Below are 23,784 nucleotides of genomic sequence, written 5' to 3'. Positions count from 1 at the left end.
CATCGAGGCCTCCAGGTGTTGACATAGCTCCTCTTCCTTTTCCCAGCGTAGGTGATCCCTACTCCCAGCCACCTGGTTTTGGTGCAGTGACTCTGCTTCCAGTGGAGTAACTAGTGATGGCCAGTGTGCCTCTCCTGTCCATAGGGCTGGGATCGCAGCAGCCAGAGCAGTGCGGGAGCTAAGCCGGGGGTGACTCACCCAGGAGGAGGAGTGTGAGCTGTGTTCACCGAGACCAAGTGACAAGCGACAGCGGTGCTGCTGCAGTGGAGGAGGGATAGGCAAATACTATCTGATCTGCTGCCTGCTAGGAGGAAAGCCTGCAACTTGGGTGGAGTAGGTCCCCTCCTGCCCCTTGCTCCCGAAGGTGTCATGCAGCCACCTGCACTATGTAAGATCATGGGACAGACAAGCGGGCAAGGAGGAGATAAGAAGCAAGGGGCGTGAGGAGCAGCTGGTGCTCTCACACCAAACAGAGGGTTTGCTGGGGCTGAAACATAGGGCGCAGAATGGATGCTCCTTCTTCTGCAGCATCCGGCAACACTCCGGGCAGCTGAATCTCTCTGCTCAATGAAGAGACCATAAAGACTTTGGTCCGGGAGATAAGGGGAGGTGTGCGAAGGGCAGCTGGGTGACGCCTGGAGAAGGCTGGTCGGGGAAGTGCTACCAGGCAGTGGGGCAGGGAGGTAGCGAGGTCCCATTGCGGTTGCTGGTGTTATCCGTGCTGGGAGGAGAAGGGATTTTAGGGGAGGCTCCTGGAAGCAGAACAAGAGCCGGTATCTCGGTACGCAAAGATGGAGGTAACGCCAGCACCGCTCACGCCGGACCCTCGGCGTGTCTGTCAAGGGGCAGCAGGAGGGGAAGAGAGAAGAAAAATCCAAACTGCTACAAAGAGAAAAGAAAGAAAGAAAATAGGAGTTGGCTGAAGTATTCATTTCCCCCCCCCTTTCTGGTAAAAAAAAAACCCAAAACCCAAAAAACCTATTTGAAAATAAAAAGCCAAACTTAGATAACAAGCGCCTCCTCGCCACCCCGCACGGCCTCCGAGGGAGGAGGAGCGGGGTCCCCGCGCCGTCCGCACCTGCTCCACCCGGGGCCGCCGGGCGCCTGCGCGGCCGGGCCGGTCCGCGGGGCCGCGCACCGCGGGCGCCGCCGGCGGGCAGCGGGACGGCGGCCACGTGACGCCCCCGCCCCGCACCGCGCCGGGCGCTGCGCACCGAGCCGGGAGCACCGAGCCGGGAGCACCGAGCCGCGGAGCCGCGGCCGCCGCCGCGCCGCCCCCCGCCTCCGCGCCCTCCACCCTGCCCGCGGGGCACGGGAGCCGGTGACGGGAGCGAGGCGGAGTCTGGAGGGAAGACACCGAGAGATAGAGATTTAAATCACATCCCCGGCTGTAGAAGGGGCAGCAGCAGCAGCAGCCCCGGCGCAGAGGCACGGACGCACGCGCCGAGACAGGTCTGCCGGCTCCGCCGCTGCTGCTGCTGCTCACCATGGGTGCCGCCGCCGCCGCCGAGCCCCCCAGCGCCATGGGCCTGGTGTCCAGCGTGGTGAACGACACCCTCGAGTTCTACCGCTGGACCTGGAGCATCCGAGGTAACGCGCCAGGGCGGCCCCGGCCCCGCCATCGCCGTGCCCGGCGCTCCCCGCCCGCTGCCACTGATGCGCAGCGGCTCAAAATGGCTCCGTCTCCCGGGAGACGCGGAGCGCGCTCCGGCGCCCCGGGACGGAGCCGCGGCGGGGGCCAGACTCCCCCGCTCCCGCCTGCCCTCCTCGCCCCTCCGGGTGCGCTCGGTGCAGTGTTTGTTTATCTGCCGTAATCCCGCGTAGCGGCCCGGGGTGGCCGGGGCACCGATCCGCGGCAAGGTGAGCGCGTCCCCTGTACGCCCGCGGGTGGACGTAGCGAAATCCGCTTCCCAGGGCCGTGGTTCCTCCGGTTCTCTGCCGCCGCGGCGTGCCTTGGGGTGGTCATACGGGAATCTGATGTCGGAGGTAAGCGGGGCCCTCCGGTAAGCCGTGCCGGAGCTCGGGCGGCCTCTGGCTTCTGCGGCAGGTGGGAGCCCCGCGTCGGCATCGCGCGGAGTTCAGCAAACGAAATGAGCCGATGGTTGTTACCGCTAATGCAGCAGCTTTTCATTTTATATTAAATGTGTTTGGGTCAGTTCTGCTGTTTTCCGTTTTCAATATGCTCCACTCCTGTGTTGGCACCCCACGACTGCAATGTGGCAGATGCTGAAGGAAGAGTAAATGTCTTGGAATATGGAGAAATGTGGAAAAGCAGCTTTCAGTGCTGGGACAGCAAATGAGGTGGTATCTTGCTGCAGCGACCGGTAGCTCTGGAAGTGTTATTGGTCAGCGTGAATGGCTCCGTCTCGTGTGTCAAATGAAAGGAGTCGCAGCTTTTACAGTTGCTTGCTATTGTGAGTAGCCACGGGCAGCTGACAGAAGGATCATTTGCTCCTCTGGATGTTTTCTTCATTTTTTCGTTGTTCACACAACGATAAGATTTAGCTCTTTTGAAACACATAGAGCAAAACTGGAGTGCATGCAACTGTGGATGTATTTCGTGGCAGTGTGATAAGTGGGAATGTGGGGCCTTCATTGCAGATGGGAAGCTCACTGCATCAGCAGTCTTTGCTTTTCCGCCCCCCTCCCTTCTGCCATCTGTCAGATAATAAATTAATCTTATGTTATAGATGGAAGGAGCTCACTTTTTTTCACAATTTGCCTTCCTTTAACTTCTGTGTTTTGCAATATTTTAAAATTTGAGCCTGCGTGCATCTTTTTCTCTTCTGCTTTTAAAAACTGCCAGAATATGAGAGCAAATAAAAATGCTTGCAGCAGCACTGCATTGTAATCTACCAGTGTTTGCTCTCTTTCTCTGACTCTTGCAACATACAATTGTTCATAGACCGCCAGGTAATGCATAAAAGAGATGCAATTCTAGTCAATCAATAGCATTTTCAGATGGATATAAAAATAGATGTGGGTACAAAGTTGATAACCTATTAGATTACTTGATTTCTTTGAAAAAAATACTTCAAGTTCTGATATGTTTCCTGAACTTCAAACAAGTTATTTAAGTCTATCAAGTAACCATATCTATTGTAAGCAAAAATGGTCAGAGTGGGGAAAAAAGGAAGAAGAAAAAGCAAGTAAATGTAAACAATGTAACAATAAGTAACTGACAGTGATACTACACATAGAGCAAACTTTTTTCCTTCTGCTTCTTTGGAGAATGTTAAGCAGTAGTAGGATGACATTGTTATTGCCCATAAATTGCCCATATTACACATAAAATATGTGTAAGTCTTACTGATTTATTAATGGAAAATTTTTAGTTTTTGCTTTAATTTCAGCAATCTTGCTGTTAAAGCAGGATTCCATTGTAAGGAAGTAATCAGTCCTATTTTGTGGAGAGTTTCTTGTTCAGATTCTGGCTTACAGCAGGTCCCTGCAAGGCTAGTTTTGGGTAGAGCCTAAGTGACATGAAAAACACATTACAGTTCTTATTTATATCTAGTAGTGTGTGAAACAGGGTTCTCCTGTGGTTTTTACAGTCAGGTAGGGATAGGTGAAATATGTAATATCTCACATTGTAGTTACAAGGTAGCTCTGGATAAGAAAGTGTTATTCATGAGGCAATGCTCTATGGCTGTTCAGTGAGATAATTTTTAATGCCCTAAATTCTGCAAAAATATCTGCTCAGTTTGCTGCTTTTCTGCATGTTTCTTTGTTCAGACAAAAGTAATTGTCTCCATTTGCCATCTCTGAGTGAATGTACAGCATCCTTCCAGTACCTAAAGGGGGTGTGAGACGAGACTGGGAGAGGGACCTTCTAAAAGGGCATATAGTGATAGGACAAGGTAATGGCTGCAGACTGAAAGAGAGTAGGTTTAGATTCGATACTGGGAAAAAATTCTCTACTGCAAATGTGATGAGGTACAGGAACAGGTTGCTCAGAGAACTTGTGGATACCCCATCCCTGGAATTGTTCAAGGCCAGGTTGGAGGGGGCTCTGAAATTCTAGTGGAATGTGTCTCTGCCCATGGCAGGGTGATTTGAGCTAGATGATCTTTAAGGTCCCTTCCAACCCAAATCATTCTATGGTATGTTAAAATCATGAATTCAGCACTGTTATGGATTCATGCAATTCACTTTTGTGTTAAGAGCTATGACAATGATGTTGCTCAACAGAAAACACAAATTATGGCATGCAAGACCATTGCCTAATGTTCAATATCATTAAATAAAAAACTATACCACGCAGCAAAGTTGCTCAACAAATGATGCTATGCAATAGCATTACACAATAAATCATACTGAAACACTACTACACAGCAAAATTACACAACAAAATGTGAAGAAATTTTATTCCCACTACTACTCCTACACTTATTCTCTCCAGTTCCCACTTCCATTTTTTATTGAACACCTGTGTGTCTTTAGCCCTATTCTCTGTATTCAGCAGGATTGTCCTGCCAGTGGGTGTTTTCTCCTGCTGCCTTGGACTCCTGTGATGAGACTTGTGTAGAACTGTGCCACAACATCCCACTGAGTCTTGTGCTGTGTTATTTTTGCACATTAAAGATTTGATCATTTTCCTTCTCTGCGTTGTGCTATTTAAAAAGCAACTGACCTTTTCTGAGACCAAAAAAAACCCCCAAAAGACCAAGTATTTAATGAGCCTAAATGGATTTTTTGATGTTACAATTTCTTTTAGCATTAAGCGTGCTGTGTAAAGCTGGTTTGTTTGTGGTTTTGGTTTTCTAAGACTTGCATTTGGGAATAATAGCAGTCTTCTGTGACTTTTTCCCCATATATGTTATCAAATACATTTTCAGCATTAGCTTAATGCTTTTGCTTGTTCATTTGTTGAAAAACTCCTTTTTTTCTCTCTCCTCCCTTGACTACTTTTCAGACTCCTTTCATGAAAGCCCAAAATCCACTGCAACCATATATTCACCTAGAAGGCTAAAGGACATAAGTTAGGAAGCCATAAACTTCAGGAAGAGATAGAAAAGTCAAAACCACATTCTTAGTGCTCATCAAGAGAAAAAAAAGAAAAGGTGGTCTGAGGAACAGTTACTATCAGGAAATATGATCTAGGAATTCCATGCCCTTATTTCTGTAAGGGCATGGGACCAGTTCCATGTAATTGCTAGGGCAGGGCTTCCTTCTTTCTCTCAGCTCAAGTAGCTGGTTGGGGTTAGATTTGCCAGGAAGGATTAAGGGTATGATTAGATGACTGAGCAAGTGACTTAAAGGGAGGTTCCAGTCTGAGTCCAGGGGAACTATTAAGATGAATAACTCAGGACATAATCCAGGAAAGAAGAGTGTGGAAATCTCAAAATGTGGGTGAAGAGACCATTGTCAGTTGGAGAAGGGGAGTAGGAGACTGTGGCTTGAAAAGATTTGTGGAACACTGTACAAAAAGATTTGTTTAGAGGAGCTAGTTAATTTGATTATACTGGGCTAAAAAACGGAAGGATTTACTGACTTTGGGTGAGAATGATTGATCTTGGAGCTCAAGAGTTTAAAGGAGGCAGGGCCATCCCAGGCCATGTGGGGCTGCTTTGGAACAGCAACTATTTACAGCTGTTGCAGTTAATAAGATTACAGACTTTTTACATCAGTAGGAAAGGAGAGAGATGCAAACTTTCACTTTAGTGGTAGGGTAGTGTTCTACATAGCATCTTGTTCGGGAGCAACATCAATTGTAGCTTTTATCAGTTGCGTCAGATGTGTAAGGCAGTGAGGATGGAGAAGATGGGAAACTTACAGCTGCTTGCCTAAAAACGTGAACCAGTGGAGCAGCTTCCTTGAGAACATCGATTGCCATAAATGCTTTTGCCAGGAGATCTTGGGACTAATTTAAAATTGCCCAGGAAGTTCAGTTTCATTTTCTTTTTCAGTACAGGGAACAGAACTGGAACAAAACATGTTTCTTCTTCCCTTGTTCTTTCCCTCATGGAGAACCCAAGTATGACCAAATGTTTATGCTAAGTGTTTATGCTTGAGAGAAGTTCACTGGGGTGCTTAGCAGAACACTCTGAGTGCAATGAGTCCTTTGTAGCTGAGGATTTGTGCCAAAGCTGGTGGCAAGTAGAATCCCAGTGAAAGTTCTTCAGAGGGTGATGATGGGGAAAGAGAACAAAGGGTGAGATTAAGGCTCATGAAATCTGTTTCACAGAAACAAAGCAGAATGTGTTCCTAAGCTTTCAGATATCTGGCTGAGCGTCAGATTTGGTGATTTGGCACAATACTTGTCTTGCAGATACAATTTTCTTCTCAAGGGAACAGTTTTTTCAGTCTGTGGTCATGACTAGATAAAACACAAGGATTAGACAGGTAGAAACACACCAGAAACGGAAAAGCTGTGTAACTGGGTTGGCTGTCTTGAGGCAGAAACACAAAGAAAAAACCTTTGGCAGAAGCATCACTTGAAGAAATTGATTACGGAAGTAAAGAATGTTAAAGCCTAGATCATATGAGTCTGCTGTCAACCAAACTGAGCAATAGGAGCATCCCAGTTTACTGGATTCATTTAACATTTAATTGCCAGTTAGTGGAGGGAGGGACTTCACTTATTAGTGAAGAAAAAAAATAATGATTGGTATTGAAGGCAATTCGCTGGGTGTTTGAGGGAAATTCTACCCCCATTTCATCATCAGGAGATTTTATCAGATTGTAGAACTCAAAAGACATAATCAGAACAAAACAGATACCAAGCATTTTTTTAAATGGAAACATCATTCAGAAAAGTACATTAGTGAAGTGTTAGGGTTAGAGATCTTGGGTCACCAAGCTTCAAGACCTTGATCATGAGGGAATAGCACCAAGCAAAATGAACTCTGTGGATGAGGAGCTGAGTTATGAGTGGAAGACTTCTCTTTCCTAAAATGAAGGAGGAGAAGTTGCAGGGATGATCTGCAAATCTCAGCTCCAGCAAAGAAATGAAACAGAAAAAAACGGCAAAGAGCACCAGCAAGAACGTAATACGAACTTCTGTTTGAACACTCATCACCATATTTCAGAAGGAAAAGGAAATGTGTAGACAAAATTACAAGAACATAACTGAATGTTTGAAAATTCATTCCAAAGCTGTGTAGATAGCATGTCTTTAAATTTTGAAGGAAATAAGGTGTTATGAATACTCTTAAAGGAGAACCCATAGGAAAAGATCAGGAAACGGCTGTATACAGAATTTAACCACGCTGATTGCATGACCTTAGTACCTACTGCAGAAGGCCAAATGACTAGATGTTTAAAATTTGGCACATGGTAAATTGCTGTTGTGGAGCTCTCAGCAAATTATGTTTCTCAGCTGAGGCATCATGAGGTACAAATCAGTATGTGGTCCTGGAGCCACATACTGCAGCCAGAGGTGAAGAATTCTTGAGTAGTTGAAAAATCCTTGGCATGAAGCAGATGCAGCCATCCTGGAGACTCCACTGGTTACGTAGATTGATCGAGCATAGTGGCCGAACTCTTGTTCGTAGGTAGTTGTCTCTTGTTGGAGTACCTTGACTAGAAATGTTTGTAACCTCACCCTGCATTTATGCTGTGCTCGGGGTGAAGAGGCGTGCAGTAGGGCTGTGGCTGTAGATGCCAGAAGAGCAGAAGAGGTTGTATCCAAGGCAGCTGTGCTATGCTGTCCGGTGCAACCAGGGAAGAGGGTCAAAGGCTGCGTGAGGACAGTTAGTAGAGGAAGGTTAGGGAACATAGAATGTAGTTCCTTTTAAGGCCTTGTACATCAGGAATCATGAGCAGTGGGTGAGGTAAGACTCCACTTCTTCCTCTGCCAGTCCAGACAGGTTTTTGGAGTTACTTGATTCGGATAGATTAGGAGAGCGCTTAGATAAAAGGTGAATGAATGAAAAGACTCCAAACAGATATGGAGAGGACTTTGAGAGGAAGAATTTGCTAGGATGCAAGACTAAGGGAGGAGAAGAGGCTGTTGTGTGTACCAAAGAGTTTCTTGAGGTAAGGCACGTGGGGTTGAATAAATGCCTGAATGGCCTGAAAAACTGGAGCTAAATAAGAGTTCATTTATCTAAACAGAATTGGCCGAATGACAGCTTTGGCTTTTAAAGTGTGTTGATCTGAGTGGAGTCACTCAGGGCACAGAGGTTGTGACAGTGTGATTTTACGGACAGATCTGATCCATAATGTAGGACTTCTCTGAGTAGTAAATACACGACAGGGCTTCGCTTCCTCAAGCTGTATTTGGAACCCAAGTTGGAGCTACCCCTGCACTCCATAAAGAACTCTTTGGGTGGGACTGTCTGACTGACACCTCATTTAGGAGGTTGTAGATGTGAATGCAGTTACTGGATCTTGTGTGGTGACAAGTGGGTACAACTATGCTCAGTGTTGTCAAACTCAAGTGCTTCTGAGTGTATGAGCTTCAAAGTCTTGTGGAATTTTAAGGATGTAAATGAAGGCAGCTCTGAAATTCAGGCTTGGCAATACTTAGGTGTTAGCCCTGTTGGGGTTTTGAGTACTTCACCTAACTTGCAGGCAAAGCAGTAAGTAGCCTAGAAATGAATAAAGTGCGACATGGTTTGTATTAATGCCCTTTGTGTGTGCTTGGATCTCAAGATAAGGATGAGCTAGGTTACCTTTCTCTCATGGAAGGTGAGGGAGAATAAGCTATCTCAGTCTGGCTTGCATTTGATGCAAGATAGTGACACGCCTGAGGGCATTGATTGTTCTTGGATTTGTTTTGCTCATGTGCCTGCAACTCAACTTTTTTCTTTAGGTACTTGAATAATTTCAGTGGTTTGATCCTTAACTCCTGCCCTGGAGTGTTCTCTCTCTCTTTGACATTGTGTCTGCTTGTACTACAGGATTCTTCCCTTATATTGTGTTTGCATGGCAAGGTTTTGGTACTAGGGGGGCTATTCTAGAAGCTTCCCCCATGTCCAACAGAGCCAATGCCAGGCCGTCCCAAGATGGGCCCATTTCTTGCCAAGGCTGAGCCAGTCAGTGATAGTAGTAAAATCTCAGTGACAACAATCACACCATCAAAAGCAGCATGGCCAGCAGATTGAGGTAGGTGAGCCTGTCCCTCTACTCCACTCTTGTGAGATGCCACCTTTAGTACAGCTTCCACCCCTGGGGTCCCCAGCACAGAAAGGACATTGACCTGTTGGAGCAAATCTAGAGGAGGGCCACCAAGTTGTTTAGAGGGACGGAGCACCTCTCCTATGAGGAAAGGCTAGGAGAATTGGGATTCTTTGGCCTGGAAAAGAGAAGACTTTGGGGTGACCTAACTGTGTCCTTCCAGCATCTGAAAGGAGCCTACAAGAAAAATGAAAAGAAACTTTTTACAAGGGCATGTAGTGAGAGGATAGGGGGGAATGGTTTCAACTGAAAGAGAGGAGGTTTAGATTAGACGTTAGGAAAAAATTCTTTACTCTGAGGATGATGAGGTGCTGGAACAGGTTGCCTAGAGGAGCTGTGGATGCCCTATCCTTGGGAATGTTTAAAGCCAGGTTGGATGGGGCTCTGAGCAACCCTCTCTAGTGGAAGGCATCCTTGTTCATGACAGAGTTGTTTGAAGTGGATGATCTTTAATGTCCCTTCCAACCTAGGCTATTCTATGATTTTATTATTATATATTTAAGAAGAGGGGAAAAAAATGGCACAGAAGTAATTGCAGCCAGAGAAGAGAGGAGTGAGAATATGTGAGACAAACCACTCTGCAGACGTGGAGGTCAGTGAAGGAAGGTGAGGAGGTGCTCCAGGCACTGGAGAGAGATTCCCCTGCAGCCCATGGGAAAGACCATGGTGACACAGCTGTGCCCCTGATGCCTGTGGAGGTCCATAGGGCAGCAGAGATCCATCTGCAGACCCTGGAGGAGCCTCACACCAGAGCAGGTGGATGCCTGTGGGAAGCCTGTGCTGGAGCAGGCTCCTGGCAGGAAGGATCCCACACTGGATCAGTTTGTGAAGAACTGCAGTCTGTGGGAAGTCCTGTGGGAAGGACTCAGGCTGGAGAAGTTCATGGAGTTCATGTCACCTGTGGGAGCAACCCCACGCTGGAGCAGGGGAAAGACTCCTTCTCCTAAGGAAGAAGCAGCATCAGAAACAACATGTGATAAAATTGACTGTAATCCCTATTCCCTGTCTCCCATTGCCACTGGCAGGGAAAAGGTAGAGAATCAGGAGTGAAGTTAAGCCTGAAAAGGAGGGAGGGTTTGGGAGAAAGGGGCTTTTAAGGGCTGTTCTACTTTATTATACAATTCAGATTTTAATTGGTAATAAATTCAAGTAATTACCCCAAGTCACACCTGCTTTGTCCATAACAGTAATCGGTTTGTGGCCTCTACCTGTCCTTATCTCAACTCATGAGCCTTTTCTTCTATTTTCTCGCCCCTGTCCAGCTGAGAGGGGAGTGATAGAACAGCTTTGGTGGATACCTGGTCTCCAGTCAGGGTCAAACCACCACATCCCTAGTTTCATTCTCTGTTTCATCATAATCATGAACTCTTGACTGCTTGGTTTGTTTCCATCATATTTTCCTATTTCTCTTATCTCTTTCTGCTATATCTAAAAAGTGTCTTCTTCCAGCTCTCGCATATGTTACACTTAGTTTACATGCTTGACTATGGTGTTCTTCTACTGTCTTTTTTTATTTGCTTATAGATATTACCTCCTTGATTCCTTCTCCCAGTTATGACCAATAAGAAAGATTATTTTACTGCTTACTAAATGTTCCTAGAATATTGCTGGAAGAAGGGAATTTATAACCCATGTCTTTCACTTTTTCTGTTGAGCCGGTAGATCTCTCTGACATGATTTTATGTCCTTCTGTTCCTAGAACATCACTGCAACACCTTGTTTTTAAATGGTTTGAGATGATGTAAAGAAAAAAAAAAGAAAGTAGCTAGTAGTTAAATTGACTAGCTGGGCTTTAAATAGGAGACTTCATAATCATATTTTCTGCAGTTCCTGTTTAATATTTAGTGGTTTACCAGGAACAGATGTGCCCAATAGAAATACTCACATACAGAATACCCCAAAATGCTTTGATATTTAGGTCAGGGTTTTTCCTACTCTGTCCAATCTACATTTCAGTGATCCATGAGTTTTTTCCAAGAGAGAGAAACTTAATTGCAGAAACCATTAGAGAAGCTTGAGGGCCTCCCGTTACTGTGGAAGGTAACACAACTGTAGAAGTGAAAACACTTAGTTGTAGCAGTCATTTGGACATGGACATTATGTAGCTTCCAAACTGATAATTTTGCTACTGTGTACTTAATGAATGAAAGATTCAGATGCTGATCGTTCTTTTTGTCATTTTTAGGTTAAGAACATTTTGTCATTCAGTTCATATTTTGAAAATCAGCATTTCAAAATTAGTCCTTTTTTTTTGGTGTTTGGTTCCTCACCCTTGATTTGTCATTTTTGCTGATGTTAAAGGGATGTTGAGGAATTAAGTTCTAAATGTTTTAGAGTTTTGTTTTTCCTTGGAGGCTTTGACTGATATATTTGTGTTAAGCTAACAGAAGACCTAATGTATCTCACAACTGTAAATTTACTTCTGCCTCTGAACTTTGAAGAGCTAATGCATTTCAATAACTCCTTTTGTAGATTTTATCAAAACAAAATTCTCATCTCATTCATCCTTCTGTAAAACCAAACTGATGAGAAGCATCCTTGTGGTAATTCAAACAGGAAAAACAGGTAGTTTGTCAGAGAGCTTTCTGTGCAGTTTCTTGCAAATTTTCTCCAGTAGCTTTCTGGTACTTTTCTTAGGTAGATTTCACTTGCCATTGCTGGTTTTTACACATGCTCAAGCACTGCATTTAAAAGTCTCCAAATGCTCATCTGCAACCCCAAATTACTGTGTTACAAGAGCAGCCATGTAAGTTGTTTACATTTGCTATGTAGTTAAGCATCACTATCCTTCCAGTATGCTAGCAGTAGCAGGACTTGTATCAGTGCTGAATTTACTGTGCCACATATGCTGAGTATGTAACACTTGTCTCTACAGTGGATAAGACCTTGCAGAGTTATTATTGAACTGATGTTAATAATCTTTCACATTTTTCAAGGAATTTACATTTAAACTGGGGAATCCAGTAACAATGTCTGTCTGTGGAGAAGATCATCATACTCTATGATCATCCCCTTCAGCATTATAAAACTCTGGGTGGGCCAATAGACTAATCCATTATTGCAGCATTGGATGTGCATAAATCCTGTGTTTGCATTACTGCTTACTGATACCCCTACAACTATTTTCATAGTGCCAAACCCCAATGCTTTTGTGTGAAGTAAGGACATGTCCAGTCTGAGCGCTGAGAAATAGTTTTCGGCAAAGCCCACAAAAGTTTGAATAAAAGTTTCAGTAGAAGGAAAGCTTTGTGAAGTGTGTTTTGTGCAGTACTTTTATTGCTTTAGAAATACAGAGACATAGACTGGATCGTAAAGTCTGCAACTAGTTTATAAAATTACATTGTGTGATAGGGTTGGGGGTTTTGTTTGCTTTCAACTGTTTACTCCATAACATACAATATTTAAGAAAAGCCATGCAGGTATCACTGCACTGGGAATGCATCTAGCATTTGTGATGTTTGGAAAAGAAGATTTGGCAAACAGAAGAATGCTTCATGCCTCGAGGGCTTGTATCTTGCAAATCTTGTGTAAGCTTCACTGAGGATTATATTTTTATTATTCCTTGAAGCAGAGCATTTGTACTGTCCCCACAAGTAATCATAACAAATGGAGGAGATAAATCAAATATAATTTGAGCAAGGTAATGTCTTTGGACTTGAAAATCCTGAGACTTGATGGTAAATTGTCATGTCTCCTGAACTTCATAGTAATTCCATTATTATCCTTGTCTTGAAACACGTGTATCATGTAATTGCTATGTACAGGCACAAAGACAATATGGTATTAATGACTGAGTGATAGGAGTCCTGAGAAGACTAGAATGCTAGTCAGAATAAAGGGAAGGCTAGTTAAAATGCATCTGGCCTTTTAACAGCAAACTGGGATTAGGTCTTCCTGTTACTTTAATGGGAGTTTATGAAACACATGCATATTACACAGGTGTTCATTAGCTGCAGGAGATGTTGCTCTTGGCTGTGTGGCATTTTGATTTTATTTTGCTGTATACAGCTTTAAAGAAGACTAAGCAGTCAATTACAAAGCCCTGAAATTCAAAATAAAGCCACAACTGGTTATGGGTTGTATCTGTTTGTCTTGCCTTGTAGTCCTTTTGGTTTTGGGGCAGGCATCTCTCATTTCTGACCGGAACAGGATTTTGTACAGCTTTGTCTGCAAACTTAAGAGTATGTGGGTTTCATTGTTTTGATTTTCAGAGTATGTGCTCTCATTATTCATCGTGCTTGAGGCTGAATACTTTTATTCTTGCACCTTAGTTTCATGTTTTATGGCTTGTTAAAATGAAAGTGCTTTGCCATAAAATTTTGATGTCTCTTGTTCTTGACCCAAACGAATTAGTTTGTTCTCGACTAGTTAAAGCTTGAGGATAGACAAAATACTTAACTCAGAGGTTTAGGTCTGTTATCAAAGATCAAAATAAACTTGCTTTCTCTCTACTGTTCTATTAATTAATAAAAAAGGAAAAAAAATTACTTAAACCAGGCCAGCTGTTAATGCTTTTATATGCCGAGTTTTGGGAACCTTTGTCCATATAGCATCCTGTGCGTAGCATCCTTAGCTTTACCACTAACATACATGGGAATAAATTCTTTACTGTGAGGGTGGTGAGGCACTGGAACAGGCTGCCCAGAGAAGCTGTGGATGCCCCATCCCTGGAAGTGGTCAAGGCCAGGTTGGATGGGGCTCTGAGCAATCTCTGGGAGGTGTCCCTGCCCACAGTGGTGGTTGGAACGAGATGATCTGTAAGGTCCCTTCCAACCCAAGCCATTCTGTGATTCTCTGATACTCACATCTTTGTTTTCTTGCCAGTCATAACCACCACTGATGCTGTGGTATTATGATAATACAGAATTTTTTGTGAGATAAAGCAGCAGGGGCTTGACTGTTTCCTGAGAAGCCAGTGCAAGGCTGATTTAAAGGTTTGTAGAGTATCCAGAGATGAGCCATGAAGATGATTCTATGATTGGAAAATATTCCATCAGGTGAGTGAGATTAAGTGTTCCTTTAAAGAAAATTTTCAAAAAGAGAAAAAATGGCAGCTAGTGAGTGACCTGATAACTGTTCAAAACTACCCAAATGAGAAAGGAAAAAAATTTAAATGATGGATCTAGCAAAGAAAATGATAATGAACTATTTAAAGTTTAATCCTAATTTCTTTGGATGTAGAGAGCAACTTTATGCAGTGGGTCTAGTTAACATTTTATAGCAAGGTGCTATATATTCTACTGGGCTCTCTGCCCTGTACTAAAATAGGAAATTCTTCTAAGAAAGATCCCTTAGCTTATACATGTGTTAATGGAAGCTTCATGGCCTTTGCTTTGTAGGTGATACGAGATTCTTTCTGAGTTAGGTACAGGTATCTTTGACCTTGTCAGACTCCTTAGAAATACCCATAGTTCCAGAAGACTGCAGACATTACCAAGTATGATAGATAAGAAAGAAGCATAAACTGACCATTCCTTTTGTCCCAATCCTTTTGCTTTGCTGCAGCAATCTGTCTGCACAGTCCCTCCTAAGAGCACATGGACTTTTCTTTTACCTGAAATCTGGATGAAGCTATAGGGGTATCATTTGAGTTCATGCAGTAGCTTAAATCTACTATTATAGGATTTCTCATTAAAAACCTTTATAAACTGAGATTATTAGCAACAGGACAAGAGGAAATGGCCTCGAGCTATGCCAGGGGAGGTTCAGGTTGGACATCAGGCAAAATTTCTTCACTGAAAGAGTGGTTAGACATTGGAATGGGCTGCCCCAGGAAGTGGTGGAGTCACCATGCCTGGACGTATTAAAGAAATGACTGGACATGGCACTTAGTGCTATGGTTTAATTGACATGGTAGTGTTCAGTTATAGGATGGACTTGATGATCTTGAAGGTCTTTTCCAACTTTAGTGATTCTGTAATTTCATGAACTGAGGATTAGAGTGCAATTTGTTCAATGAATAATCAATATCAAAGCAGATATTGATTATTCATTCAAAAAAAACAAAGGTGTGTGAAGTTACGTTTCTCACCTGTTTTTTTATATGAGATGTGTTTTCATTTTGTAATGATTTCCATTGTAGTAGAACTAGCAAGATGTGGGAAATTCTTAGATAATTAAAACTATGTGATTCATGGAACAGTACTCCCATTAGGTAATACTGGTTTGCCTTCCTTATATTGTAGAGTTAAAATTTGACTTGTTTAAGGAAATCTTTCTTAAACTTGAGGTTGGCTTTGAGAGTACTTTTGTTAAAATGAACGTGATCTGCAGAGAGCTCTCACAGAACCACTTTTAAAAGTCGCCATCACTTCTGCAATGTCTTTAGAAATGTAATCGGACAGATGGATGTGCTGGATTGGCACTGTAAGTGTCTTTGCGCTGAGAATAGTATCCATAGCTATTAATAACTTTGAAAGTCTCTCCAGGTAAATTAGTGAGTAGCGACCTTATAGCTAAGGAATACATATGTTGTTAAACTAGAAATAAAGATTTTCTAAGTATTTACTTTGAACCTAACGTGAACACAGGGAATTGCAAAAATCATGTATTTTAGTAATGTAATACTTTCTCTAAAACTAATTTTAAAAGCAGAGATAGTCATCATTGTACTGTTTCAGGATTTCTTTAGGTGAATGTCAAAGTGACTGTGCTATGCATTTGCTTGCTTATTTTTAAAGTTTGTATTTCTTGGGGAAAGAAAAGAAAAAGATCATAGGCTAAGTAATATGCAGGAAATTGAACCATCTAAAATCTTCTCTATTGGAAAGGAAGTGCTAAACCATGTTTAACAGAAATGCTTGCATATTAAAACAATTACAGTATGTTTCTCAAAAGTTTCTTGGGATTTTTAATGCTAGAACACTATCACTTCAACCTTACTTACTGAAATTCATCTTCACTTGCCATCCATATTTCCATATAGGTTAATTACATCCTCTTTGGACATTGCCAGGCAGGATATTCAGTCCTTTTCATTGGTCCTACTCTTTTTCTTGCTTTGAAGGAAGAAATCAAAGGGATTTATGTGTGTATTTCTTGTTTATTTCCCCACAGAAAGAATTACATCCTGCAAAGGTAGGTACCTCAGGGCAATTTCAATTATTTATATATATATATGAATAATAATATATATACTTACATATAATATGTATATACACATATAGATATGTAAGTTCTTCTGTTTCTTGTCTTTGCAAGGTGAAACTTTAGAACATATATACACAAAATGACAGGAAAGTCTTGTGTATATACATATTTCCTACTGTTTCCTTACATAACAATAGTTTTCTGTCAGGAACATGTTAGCAGATGCCTTAGTCTAGGCTGGATTCATTTTTGCTGTAAAGTGCAACCCTAAGTGCTTGTTCTAAAACTTTTCCCTCCTTACCAAAACAGCACTGCACTACAGGCTGTGCCATCACAGCAGACACTTTATTTGTGATCGAATTAGAATCTGGGTCTTGGGATTTGAAAGACAAACGCATTAATCCCCTGAAAGATTCAATCTCTGTCAATTCTAATCAGGTAAAGGCATTGGTCTCTTTGCTTCAAAGCAGTTAGAGAGATTTTTTTAATTCAGGGAGCTGGCCTTTTTATTTCAAACTTATTTCATCTTTCAGGTAAAATTGTCCCTATTCCATGTGAAATACTGCAGGATTTAATGCACTCATATGTCCCCTTAAAATATCACAGTTCTCTGTAATTTGCAGAAATCTTTTGTGGCCATCAGCACCAGCTAGTAAGTAGGACACAAAATTATGCTGGTTTTGCTAAAACAGATTGGGGGATGGGAAGGAGGAAGGTGTTGGAGTAGCTTGGAATGTTTGTCACTTGAGCAGATGACTTAAGATAGTGAATTTATCTTGGTTTGAAAGAGAGCATCTGAAAAGAAGTTTGGAGCAAGGGTCTGCATTTTACTGGGTTTTCTGTGTAGAACATAGACAAGCAGGCTTGCCAGGTAAACTGAAATGAAATTGGTTTTGTAATACCTTCTGTGCAATAAAAATGATACGTGGAGTTGACTTATAATGCAGCAAGTTACTTTGCATTATCCAGGAGAGATCCTGTGATGAAAAAGTTCTGTGATTAATAGTATCACGTTTTCTGATGCCACAGTACTAGTTAAAAGCCACAGTACTAGTTAAAAATAATCATATGCAGAGGCTCCTAGATGCCCTTAAAATAAATGTAAGATGATGTTCATAGTTAGCACAGTAGAACAGACTCTTCTACTGTTTTAGCCAGGATGTACTCCAGAACTGGATTGCCTTCTGTATTCCCTCTCATAGAAGCATTTTGTGTTTGAAGTGTAATTACTTGTCCTAGGAGAGATCAGGCCCCCAAAATGGTAATGTTAGGTTCCCTGGGCAGTGTGTTACAAGATTTGTATCAGTAAAATATATTTTTCCTATAACTACTTGAAGACTTCAAGTCTCTGAGATGTGGTGGCTCACTGCCCAAAAACCTGTTGTAGAGGGAAAGTAACAGGCTGAAACCATGCTAGGGAAGAGTAATGGCAGCTTCTCAGGTGCTCTTATGTTGTTGTCAGAGTTAATGAAATATATCTCTTGGTTTTCTCCAGTGAAGTTCTTCAATTTATAGTATTTTTGGAAAGGAGGTGGAAGAATTGCTTACTGTGCTGATGAGGTGTGAGGCAAAGCCTGCTCTCAGCTGGGTTCTAATAGAAGTTGTCACTTTGTCTTTCCTTTCACCTTCTAGTGAATCCTCATTCTTCCATCTAGAAGTCTAGAAGTCTTTGTCTCCTGCCACAAAAAGAAATCTGAAATAGGTCATGGTTTTCAGCAGTGGGTGGTAACGTTCACCTCCTGGGTAAAATTCAAATCTTCCTCTTTCACGTTTCTTTGTATTGCCACTTTAGTGTGTAAGATACCATGAAACACTGTGTTGGAAAATAGAAGACAGATTCTCTAATGTGTATTTTCTTCTTTATCCTCTTTATGTTGCTTACTGCAAGAAGCCTGGGAAAGCAGCTGTGTCTCTTGGCTCACCTGTTGTTAGCTCTTTGTACGCTACAGTGAAGGGAGATACGGATTTGATTAAAGCGTGTCACTTATTAACTATTCCCAGAGCTGTATCTTAACTGACACCTTTCTTCTTGTTTCATGGTGAGTCCTTGCCTATTACTTGCTATCAGGTAGATGATGAGGTTCACCTTTTTCTTTTCTTTTTTTAATGGTGTTATCTTTTATTTTTAAATTCAAATTGGTAGAGCAATTGCTAAAAGCAAGAAGGGACTAAGGTGTAAAGGATATAAGAGTGTAATAATTGCAATGCAGTAGTGATTTCAACTTTGGTAGGTGGTATTCGGTGTGGTTTCAGGAGCTTGCCGAAAAGTTAAGCAGTAACTGTCTTCTCTCACTCTGTTCAGTCCTCTTCTACTGCCTGTGTTTCTACAGCCAATCTATCTGACTTTTTGACACTCCTCCCTGTAGTCCTTGCCCTGTCTTGACCTTGGCTTCTTTTGGTGCCTGTGGCCACATGGCTGAATCCCATCATTCTGGCAGCATCAGTGTCCTTTCTTGATGTTTCTCTCTTCTGGTATTAACAGCCATAATGGAAGCAGCTAGGCTTCTCTGTCTTCTTTTCCTCTTCTTTTTAGGTCTTCTAGCATCTTGGAATGTGCAGCCTAATTATTAAATCATCTGGAAGTAAGAAGAATCTGTGTTCTGCACATTGTCTTTCCCTAGATCACAGTACTTGTTTATTAGAAATAGAGGACCTCATGAAATTCATTCCCAAAATCAGGTTCTAATTTATGGCCTTAAGAACAACAAAGAAAATGAGAAAGAAGTGTAGGAGAAGTAATGGCAGCGCTGTTCTGTACTTTCCTCATTGCATTGCAGTTCCTCATTTTCTTGATAAGAAGGGTTTTCTAAACTACTGGTTGTATGCCTGGGATCACAAATTAATTTATGGTATAGGAATTTTTCATGGCCTTTGACTTACAATTCTCTAAAAGAAACTTGTCCTCTAGGTAAATCTCTGGGCAGCTGCATTTGTGAGTTTACCCCCAGCTGACTTGAAGGCAGGTTTTTTAGTTGTTTGAGCTTCCCAGGGAGCCCTGTGATGTGATTTCCATATGCACAGGAACTGGCCTAAGCATCTGGAAAATAATCCACTTAGTATCATGGAGCTGTGCAGTATCTAAAGTTCTGATAGTTATGAAGTAGTTACCTTTTATCTCTTGTTACAACTTGATATTAGCCTTCAGGACGGGGGGGGGGGACATGTGACACATGGGACAACATGGGCACTAGGTAAGGAGGTGTCACTGCAGTCTCGGCTCCCTCCTCTAGAAGAGCTGTCTTCTAATCTGTCACTGGTTCATCAGGCTAAGACTGCTTTTTCATGCTGATCCAGAACTTAATATAGCATATTCTCAGCTCTGAAATATGTGTAATGTAACTGGATCCCATGAGTGACTGAAGGAGACTGTAAATAAAACCTTTGTTTCCCATATGGCAGCACAGATTGACTAGAACCATCCCTTTTGAACTCTTCTATTTGGTTGTTTTCTGGTAACATGTTAGTATTCTATGTGAAACATGAGACTGACCTACAGCAAACAGCAAAGGTTATCATCATACAACCTGTACAAAATTGATAGGAGACTTTCTAATGTCTAATTTTAAACTAATAAAAGCTACTGGTTTTATCAGTATTTTGCCAAATTTGTGTATCTTTCATTTGCAGTGGTGTTGAATATTTGGTTATATTGCCACTGCAGTCACTATTCATCATAAGCGAAATTTGTTTGGGGGGATTAGTGGGTTGATTTGGTTTTGGACTCATGTGATTCTGTTGCTTTATTGTTTTGGATTGTAGAACTTGACAACAGAGCTTGAATGACATAATGAATCTCTGTGTGAGGTAATGTGATATAGTGGGGTTTTTTAAAAACTATTTTCTTTAACCTTCCTAGAAAGAATGAGTGCATTGTGTTTCTACTGTCTGATGCAGCTATTCCAGGAGAAAATAATACTTAACCAATTCAATGCTTAAAGTGATGATGGAATATATTTCATTCAGACCTTGTTGACTCCTTCTGTTTGCTTCACTCCCCCAGACAAACGTGTTGATGACTGGCCCTTGATGCAGTCTCCATTTCCAACGCTGACTATAAGCACTATTTATCTCCTCACTGTCTGGCTGGGCCCCAAATGGATGAAGACGAGAGAGCCCTTCCAGTTACGCTTCCTGTTGGTTGTTTACAACTTTGGAATGGTTCTGCTCAACTTCTTCATTTTCAAAGAGGTGTGTATGCCCTCTTGCAAGAGGGAATTCTTACTGAGGTTTGAAGATGTCAGAATGAAAATGATGTTGCATATTCTTGATGTCTATTGAGAGTGAATGTTTTGGACAGACTTTTAAAGATGTGTTTGCCTTGGAGGTATTTCTAGAAATAGGTAGTTTCTGTTTGAGAATAATTGCACTAAATGAGTCTATAGACAGAATTTGTGTTTGAGGTATTCCAAGTTCTTCTTAGATTTATATTAGTCTAAATACTGGAGAGAATAATATCTGTAGATTTAACACTTGTAACTGATACTTTTAAAAAAAATCTTAATAATCCTAAAGGGTATCAAAATGTATCTTGTTAGAAATTGAGCTGTTTGTTTATGCTTTCAATGTGTTTATAATTTTTAGAAATTCAGATGTCTGTTGTCTGTAGTGAGGAAAAGTATCTTGTCTGTAAGTTATCTTTAAGAATAAAAATAAAGTGAACTATATCTTTAAATAAAAATAAAAGGATACAGACTTCTAATATTTGTTTTGCAATGTTCTGAGTGTGTTAATTGTAATACATTTCAGTGTTGCTGCATTTTTCCTTTGTTGGATTTTCTGGACAAAGGAAAAGAGTAGTAACACTGCAGTGGATCAGCTGTGTAGAGTAGGTAACTGGGATTACTTAACAGTTTGGTAATTATTATTCAAGGATCTCTGTACAGAATATGCTGTTTATGATGATGCTAAGTTTATGCTGCTGTGACTGCTTATGTGGATCAGGAGTTGTCTTCCTGGAAGACCTCTGATCATGGATTTGTAAAATCTGTTTCCAGAAGTAAGCAAATGAAGAGAGCAGTTAAAATTACAGCATTGCAGAACTGTCTGGCCCGTTCTGTACTTTTGCCAGGACAAAATGGCATATCTGATGATGATCTGCATTTTGACCCTTTCCCAGAGCTCCTAGCATAGAATCATTAATCATGAAATGATTTCAGCCTCTCTTTAAGACATGGTTTTGTAAAATTTTAGCCATCACACCTTAGTCATCATTTTGTCTAAATTGTTTTCCTGGCCTATTAACTAAGTAATGAAGTACAACAGGTACAAAAAAATTTAATGCTGACATGCAAGCATAGTTGAAGGAAGATATTAAATCAAGTCATCTTGGCAGGCTAAAACTGAAACTCCTGAAATTAATTCCACAGTGTTACTGCCATGCCTGTCTTTTTCACTTATTCTTTTAAACTGGTTGTTTTATCCATAAGCTGAATTCTACCAAACTTGCAGTCAAATAGTTTTCAAATCTATGTTCCTTACAGGATATGTGTTAGTAGAATTTCCAAGTCACTGAATTAACATAAAAATGAACAGGACTGCAAATACGTATTTTTTGTTGATATGCTGAAAGCTCATAACTTTATACACAGAGGTTCTAGTTTCCTTCTCTCTCCTAATGGGAGGTTGTTATTCAGTGGATGTTAAGGCAATGGATACAGCATTTCCAGGAAGTGTCTTTTCTTGATTTTAGAGATTGATAAGAGGAAGGTGTTCAAGTTTCAGTTGTTCCCTTTAACGAGGCAACTTCTGCTTCCCTCTGCATGAAGTTTACAATACCACCATGCCACTGTTGAAATTCACACCAGTTTTAATGTAATTGCTGAGTAAAATGATACTGTTTGTATTTTGTGAGTGATGGTAAAGTTTCCAGACACTGCTAAGAACAGAATTTGAATATGAAATGCCTTTAAATATTATTTAAATAACCATTCTGATGGCAAGTTCTTTTGTTCATATGTGTTAGCTTATGTTAAATAGTAAGTCATAAAGCACTGCAAGTCTAGTGCAAGACTCTCATACGTTGAATTCAAATTCAGGTCCAAATTTGGAGCAAATTTTTCTTAGAACATGCAGAAGTCACAAAGGAGTAGACCCTATTTTGCCGCAAAATCATGAATTTCTTATTTTACTTCAAGGCAGTCTGGTGAAGTCAATTTACTGCCTTTTACCAGGGGAACCATGGTTGAGTTATCCAGTAGGTCACAGTAGAGAGTGGTTGGTTTCTGTAACAGTGCAAACTAAACTTTCCCTGCTCTTCTCTATTAGTACTGGATGTGCTTGTGCCTGTGTGGGACCACACTGGAGTTCCAGTTAGTTACAGTAGTTTGTAAATGGACTTAGATGATGCAGAAGTAGTTCAATTTCTTTTCTAGGGTAATTTCTGTGGACAGTTCTTTCATTTACCTCCTTTAACACACATGTGCAGCAAGTAAGTCCAGAGGTTCACAAGGCTTTGTATGTTGTACACGAGACGAGATAACATTTGTCTTTCCATCTGACTGCACTCCTAGTGCTGTGTGAAAGATGAGACACCAAAGTATACTCAAGTTCAGTCTGAATAAGATGCAAGTCAGGTTAGTGGTAAGAGTAGTAAGTCCCTACCCATGAGGGGTTTTTTTTGAGATCTTTTTCTATCACCCCAATTTGCAGGTTTTATCTGCTCCACTGCTGTCTCTCTTTGATCCTTAACAGAGTGGGATTACTCAGCTTTAAATATCCTTGGATCATAACATTTATGAATGTCAAGATTAGAAGTATTACTTGAATTTTGTACAGCTCTAGACAAGTGTACTTCTTTCCAGTGGGAACTTGCTCAAATGTCAATTTTATCTTCTCCTGTCCAGTTTTTGCAACGTGCTTGGTTTGAAGAGGCCCTACAGGAGCACTTAAATTGCTTCAGGCTATTTTTGTTGGCACAAAATGGGGAACTTTTCTACATCAGTTTTCCCTCACTGTGTTTTGTGGGTGTTCAGCTTTGGCTGTTCAAAGTGGGGTTTGTTTTTTTTTTTTCTGGATTTTGATTGTTATACATATATATACTGTATATTGTAGATCCAAGTTATCTAATCCCTGTCCCTTGAATAGTGTTCTCTTGAATCTCTACCGGGAATAGCATTTCTGTCACTTGTAGTGAAAGCAATTAGGTATTTTCTGTTTCTGAAGCTAGAGCCATCAGAAAGAATATCAGTGTCTGATTAGCTTAAGGTCATACTGGAATTTGTTGTACAAGGCTCTAATTATCTGATACACACAGGAAAAAGTGAGTACTTTCTTTTTAATTTATGAGGAAAAAAAAGTGCTTTGTAACAAGTTGTTAGTATTAAATATTGGCTTTCTTCAATTCTCGGGACTAATAAGAATATTTTAAGTATTTCTGTTCACTTAAGTTTGATGTAGAATGAAATTTGCTGATAATTGTTATAAATGTGCTTTATGTATTATATTTCCCCTCATGTATGGCTTTAATATTTTCAGTTGTTCTTGTCATCAAGAGCTCGAGGGTACAGCTATGTCTGCCAGACTGTGGATTACTCAGATAATGTTTATGAAGTTAGGGTGAGTATTTCTTTTTTG

General features: G+C 41.3%; 1 protein-coding gene across 2 annotated transcripts in view; it reads left to right on the top strand.

Annotated features, from left to right (window-relative positions):
* The first annotated feature begins 1,274 nt into the window (after positions 1-1,274).
* Positions 1,275-23,784, top strand: part of ELOVL4 (ELOVL fatty acid elongase 4) — a 36,865-nt gene continuing 14,355 nt past the window's right edge. The window contains exons 1-3 of one of the 2 annotated variants that reach the window (XM_048296956.1): positions 1,275-1,590; positions 20,213-20,400; positions 23,686-23,766. In XM_048296956.1, coding sequence (XP_048152913.1) covers positions 1,488-1,590; positions 20,213-20,400; positions 23,686-23,766 — 372 coding nt within the window. In that variant the 5' untranslated portion in view covers positions 1,275-1,487. Of the gene's footprint in view, positions 1,591-1,743; positions 1,861-20,212; positions 20,401-23,685; positions 23,767-23,784 lie in introns of those variants that run through there. The other variant, XM_048296957.1, reaches the window with a different exon arrangement.

Source organism: Corvus hawaiiensis, chromosome 3, assembly GCF_020740725.1.
Source record: "Corvus hawaiiensis isolate bCorHaw1 chromosome 3, bCorHaw1.pri.cur, whole genome shotgun sequence".
NCBI lineage: Eukaryota > Metazoa > Chordata > Aves > Passeriformes > Corvidae > Corvus > Corvus hawaiiensis.
This window is presented reverse-complemented; position numbering and strand designations above follow the sequence as displayed.